The sequence below is a fragment of the Ruditapes philippinarum genome, unplaced genomic scaffold, assembly GCF_026571515.1.
Source record: "Ruditapes philippinarum isolate M1 unplaced genomic scaffold, ASM2657151v2 ctg1179_1_1_1_1, whole genome shotgun sequence".
NCBI classification, from domain to species: Eukaryota; Metazoa; Mollusca; class Bivalvia; order Venerida; family Veneridae; genus Ruditapes; species Ruditapes philippinarum.
The window spans coordinates 171,633-178,144 of record NW_026860434.1 but is presented as its reverse complement, the minus strand read 5'-3'; the positions used below and the strand labels follow the sequence as shown (position 1 = coordinate 178,144).

Below are 6,512 nucleotides of genomic sequence, written 5' to 3'. Positions count from 1 at the left end.
ACTGCAAAAACTTTTTTTATTGGCAAGCAATAAAAAAGTCGAGCGCGCTGTCTTACGGACAGCTCTTGTTAGTTAAACTTCTTCGTTTCTTCAAATTCCCATGTCATAATTATATGAAAGGTTTATAAATTTAGCATTAATATTTCCAGAATTATGTACTCCTTAAAGCATGCATTTTTGTGCCCCCACTGTAGGGGGGCATTTAGATTTACCCTTGTCCGTCCATCCGTCTGTTCTCATTTTGTGTCGCATGAAGCTCAAAAATTTTGGACTTAAAGTCTTGAAACTTTACAGGAATGTTGCTCAGCATGTGAAGTTGTGCACCTGGGGTTTTGCTTGTGGATTTATTCTGTTTTGTAAGAGTTATTGCCCTTGACTTAGTGAACATTTGCAATTTTTAACTTGTGTTGCATGTAGCTCAAAACGTATTTGATTTTGTTCATGAAACCTTACAGGAATGTTAATTAGCATGTGAACTTGTGCACCTGGGATTTCGCTTGATGATTTTATCTGTTTTGTCAGAGTAATTGCCCTTGACTGTGAAAATTTGCAATTTTCAATTAGTATCGTGTGTAACTCAAAAAGTATTTAACCTACAGTTATGAATTTAACAGAAATGTTCGTCAGCATGAGTAGTTGTGTACCTGGGGTTTCGCTTGTGGATTTATCCAGTATTTCTAGAGTTCTTACCTTAAACTTAGTAAAAACAGTTCCATTATGTTGTATATTTGTTCTATGAATGCTTGAGTTAGAATCAACAAACTTTACAGGAATAATGATCAATATAGCTGTGAAGCAAAATGACTGCACCTGGGGTTTTATTTGTGAATTTTATTTTTACTTTTGTTAGTTATTGCCGTTGTAGTATAAATTTTCAATTTTCAACTTGTTTATACATAGCTTATTAAGTATTTGACCTGTAGGCCTAAAAGTTTACAAGATTGTTGGTCAGCATGTGTACTTATGCACCTTGGGCTTTGCTTGTGGTTTTATTCAGAATTTGTAAAGTTCTTGCCCTTTACTAAGTAAAAGATTTTAAGTTTTCAACTGGTGGCACATGTAGCCCAAACATTATTTGACCTAGAGTAATAAGATTGACAAAACAGTTGAGTGTGGGGCACTCGTGTCCTCTGGACACATTTCTATTTTTGTTTTTGAATTTCAGGAAGAAAAAGTTCCGTATTCATTCTTTGTCAATGACAAAGAGATCACAGAAAGTCTTGACAACACCCTTGATGAAAAGACACTAGAAGGTTCAGAGCAAGTATTAGATATCATATACCAGCCGCAGGCAGTGTTTAAGGTTCGAGCTGTCACAAGATGTACCAGTTCAATACCAGGTCATGCGGAGGCTGTAATAGCAGCACAGTTCAGTCCAGATGGAAGGTGAGCTTGCATAGATTATTGAACCCTTCACCTGCTGAATTTCTTAAATGGACTTTCCCAATTTTCATTTTGGAACAGTCCATTATCAATTTTATGTGATAAATAGGTGAGAATTTGAAGTTGGCTAGCCAACAGTATAGAGGCTGGTCAGACTGCACGTAAGTGCAAGCTGGCCTGGTTTTATACTGGTGGCAAAGACAATTCACTTCTGCCTTCGGCAGGGTCAAAAAGGTTAAAGACTAAATTACATAAAAAACCATAACTGTTTTAATTGTCAAAAATGCAAATGAAACAAAAGTAACTTTTTGGAAACTGTAACAGGGCATTGAAAATAATGAACTCTTGAAAATTAGAATTATAACTCTTTTTGGGGCATCATAGGCCTTCAATGTCGGTCATATTTTTATCTCTCTTCTAGCATTATTATCTCCCTTAATAATTGTCATATTTTAAGTTTGACTATTCAAAGAATAGTGGCCTATTGTGCTCATCCAAGCATGAATGTAACATGGGGTTCATGTAAAGTCTTTTTTGTGCAACAGTTGCCAACTTTTTGTTACAAGATATTTTTCAACCACCAAAGATATCTGCTTCTTATTTCCAATGCTGATAAGTTGTTATTATTAACATTCACTGTACGACATACTGATCATCTATATTTGATTGATTGATTGATTGATTTTACTTTTTCCAGATATTTGGCAAGTGGTTCAGGGGATACAACTGTAAGATTTTGGGATGTAAATACAGAAACCCCACAGTATACTTGTAAAGGACATAAACACTGGATATTGGCAATAGCTTGGTCACCAAATGGCAAAAAATTGGCCTCAGGATGTAAAAATAGCCAGGTATTATGCTGAGTATAAGTAATATTTTTGCCTGCTTCAAAGAAAAATGGCTGTACATTTCATAACATTACATGACTGTATATTTCATTGTCCATTTCAGTCAGTTGTTTGGTTTGTAGATACATACATGTAGATCATAATGATAAATGTCAGATAAATTACAGACATTTACAGACATTAGATTTGGAATGTTGATCAAATTAAATAACACCTGTAGATTTTAGGTTAGAATGCCAAAGGTCACCAGAAAGGCTTTTACAATTAATAACTAGAGAACAATGTTGCAAACAGGCCTTAGATTTGGTAGTTATGTTGGAGATGATTACTAATCAATTTAAGATCAATCAAAGAAATTTTTATCTTAGAGGTTTACTGAGAAAAGCCTGTCATATGTAAAGAATATGGCAATGTACTCAACTCCGATTTTGTGGGGAGGATGATTATGACCTACTTATCTTGATGTCTGTCGGTCAAAGCTACCTTGACCACAAATAGCTTGTTCAAAAATTAAATAGGGAACACTTTTATAAAAAGTCCCCAAATTCGCTCTGCAAGTTTGTTAAGACTTTCAGTGTTGTTTTTTCTTTCTGGTCCTTCAGGATCATTGATTCCAGCACATTAGTGTTGATAATTTGGTACTGTTCAAGCTGGTGCAATTGACATGAGGGATGTTGTACTTTTTCATTATCCCTCATGTACAGACTCAATTAAACAGAGTCTGCAATTTAAATGTAATTTTGTTGTGATAAATGCTTCTGAGGGATCACCCTTTTTCTAGATTTTTTGCAAGTCACACTGACTTAAACCACACCAAACAGCTAAAAATCTTCAGAAGTACATGAAGGTAGGTCTTTTACTGTATCATGTCTAGTGAAAATCAGAGTTTTGCCAGCACTGGTTAGAACAAAGAGTGACTCTTCAGCTTAAAATAAGTGTGAACTAGTGAAAAATGTTACTTGTGCTCCTTATGATTTAAACTTTATTTAGAATTAGTTCTTAACAGCTGTTTTTTGTTTGGATGCAGGTTTGTGTATGGGATCCAGCCACAGGAAAACAGATAGGAAAAACTTTATCACTTCATAAACAGTGGATTACTTGGTTGGCATGGAAACCATTACATCTGTAAGTTGCATATGAGGCTTGTCTGTGTAGATTTTTCATTACTAAAAATTCTCTTTTGATTTATATTTGAGCCGTGTCATGACAAAACCAACATAATGGGTTTGCGACAAGCATGGATCCAGACAAGCCTGCGCGTTCGCACAGTCTGATCAGGATCCATGCTGTTCGCTTACAAACCCCATAACAAGTACAGAAACTGATAGCGAACAGCATGGATCCTGATCAGACTGCACGGTTTCGCAGGCTGGTCTGGATCCATGCTGGTCGCAAACCCATTATGTTGGTTTTGTCATGACACGGCTCATTTAAATAACACTTTAAATTTCTAACCATAACAATGGACATTGAAATCTGTTGTGCTATGATTATCCGACTAGCATTTTGGAAGGTCTGATTTTCGTTTTGATTAATTGGAAACACTTAATTTTAAAATATTTTATTTCATGAGGTAAATGAACATAAAGTTTACATGTACATTGTACATTGTATTGTCAAAACTGAAACAAAATAGTACAAAATTTATATACAACAATATGAATAAAAATACCCATAATATATATATAAGCAAAACCCTAACAAATTTGTATAGAATTAATAAATATACAGTGCATATAAACACAAGAGCTAACATAGAAAATAGAGACACCATGTTTACCATAGATTTATGCAGAATATGACAAGGGGAACAAATCTTTAGGACATCTTATCAATTATTAACAATAATGTCTTCTTTTCTATGGTTATCAACAGCATCATGTTAAACACCATTTTATCATGTCTTTATTAATATCTGATTAATCAGTTTATGAATAGAAAACTATGAAGGTACACTATGTAAACTACTTACCTTGTATATTTCAGAGATCCAGAATGCAGATTTTTAGCAAGCTCTTCAAAGGTATGAACTAAAATTTGATATTATGTAGAGCTGACATGGCTTTAAAACTGATAAATGAGCCGCGTCACGACAAAACCAACATAGTGCATCTGCAACCAGCATGGATCCAGACTAGCCTGCGCATCAGGGCAGTCTGATCAAGCTCCATTCTGTTCGCTTACAAACCCTATAACAAGTAAAGAAACTGATAGCGAACAGCATGGTTCCTGATCAGATGGCACGGATGCGCAGGCTGTTCTGGATCCATGCTGGTCACAAATGCATTACGTTGGTTTTGTCATGACGCGGCTCAAATTATTACACATTCTAAGTTGATACATTAATCCTGAGAAAGTTATCCAGCAAGCTAACAGAATGTTGGTAGTTCTACTCGGCAGCCGGATTGTGCGTGACATGATTTACAGAAGTGCACCTGAGATCTTCCTCCACCAGTAAAGCTGGAATGTTGCCATATGACCTATACTGTGTTGGTGCAACATTATACCCAATTAAAGAAAGAAAAAAATTAAACCTGTTCAATAATCATTAGAAAGAATGCTTAATAAAACCTTCAATATCCAGCAAGGTTTCTTTAAGTTGGAAGTTCTTGAGGTGTGCAGTGTATCACAACGGCTGTATTTTTTTTCCTGCCACCATATTTCAAGATGGAGGTGAAAATGGGCATAAAGTAGCAAGTTTCTCCTTTATCCTGTCACATTGTACTTGCTGCTTCTACATGGGATCTAAATGTATTGATAATTACATGTCTAATATTAGGATACTTTGACCACCGTACTTGTATGCAATTTGAACTCGATTGGACAAGGATATTTAGGTTAAACAAAAAGATTTTCCTGTGAGAGGTTTCAATTTCTTGACTGACATTTTAGATATTTGGTAAATAGTTATTAGCCAAGTGTAAAACTGAAGGTTAAGGGACCTTAGAACTGGTCTCAAAGTTAAACAACTTCTTTCCGGATCTCAGGTTTTCCATTGGTTAGTGTACATTCTGTTGGAGTTTCTGACCAATCAAATATCTAAGATCTAAGTTTGAGGTTGGAGGATTTCTTTATAACCTCTGAGCCTGTTTTGTTTGTGAGACAGTATCTAAATGAATGTTAAGTAGTCTACCTTTTATATTTTATATTCCTGGTATGAAATAATACATACAAATATCGTTCATATTCTTTTATCACATGACGCATTTCGACCAATCACAATCAGGATATTTATAGAATGATAAATTAATATATGATCATTTATGTGTATATTTATATTTACAATATTTCAGGATGCGACAGTTCGGATATGGGACACAGTGTTGTCACAGTGTACAGTTTGTATATCGGGGCATTTACAATGTGTGACATGCGTGAAATGGGGCGGGACAGACCTGTTATATACAGCTTCACAAGATAGAACTATTAAAGTCTGGAAAAGTGATGTAAGTTTGTGCAGATTTATGAAATTAAGATATTTTTTAAAGGTTAAAAATTTATTCTATAAATGTAGGTTTAAATGGAGTGAAAAGTGCTGGAAATGATGTACTGATGGGAATCCAAGAAGTTCTCTGCTAGTAAAACTAAAAAAGCTGTATGATATTAATAAACCACTTTCAATATCTTTCACCTACAGTAATTAGGGGCACCTAGTGGCTGAAGGGTTGCCTTTAAGGTTGATCGTAAGAGGCGACTAAATGGGTTCAAATTACTGGAGTCTATGAATCTCTTAGTTCCAGCAGGTGAGGTGGTTTTGACCCGTGGTGTTGCTTTAAGTTTGTAACATCCAAGGATAGCTAAAATCTTCTTTCATATTTTGGCGCCATATGACCTGAATTGTGTTGGTGCTTCATAAAACCATCCCAAACAAACAAACAAAACTAATTAAGGTAATAATTATATACATGTATCTAAATAGCAAATATAATTCTGTAAAAATCACCGTTATGCAGAGGGGCAGTGTTAATCCCAGAATAAACTGTTTAAGAATGTGAATAATGCATATTTAAATATAAAACAGAATCAAACATTAAAATATTATAATTACTATCTTATACACGTTAATTGATTTAGGGAATGTTATGTCGGACATTACAAGGTCATGGTCACTGGGTAAACATTCTAGCACTGAGCACAGATTATGTAATGCGAACAGGTGCTTTTGATCCAAGGGATGATGAGCAGGTGTATGGAGAACAGACATTATCAAGTAAGTTTTATTTTATTTTTTATATTTGTAATGTCATATACATGTACTGGTAAAAAAAATAAAAAAAC

General features: G+C 34.8%; 1 protein-coding gene across 1 annotated transcript; it reads left to right on the top strand.

The window, feature by feature from the left end:
* Nucleotides 1–1,165: 1,165 nt before the first annotated feature.
* LOC132760061 (notchless protein homolog 1-like) lies at nt 1,166–6,512 on the top strand (the record flags this gene model as incomplete). Its single annotated transcript, XM_060751952.1, is given in 6 exon segments — nt 1,166–1,386; nt 2,081–2,237; nt 3,262–3,359; nt 4,221–4,257; nt 5,528–5,680; nt 6,309–6,512. Coding segments are annotated over 6 exon segments (855 nt in total), but the record flags the coding sequence as incomplete, so codon positions are not given.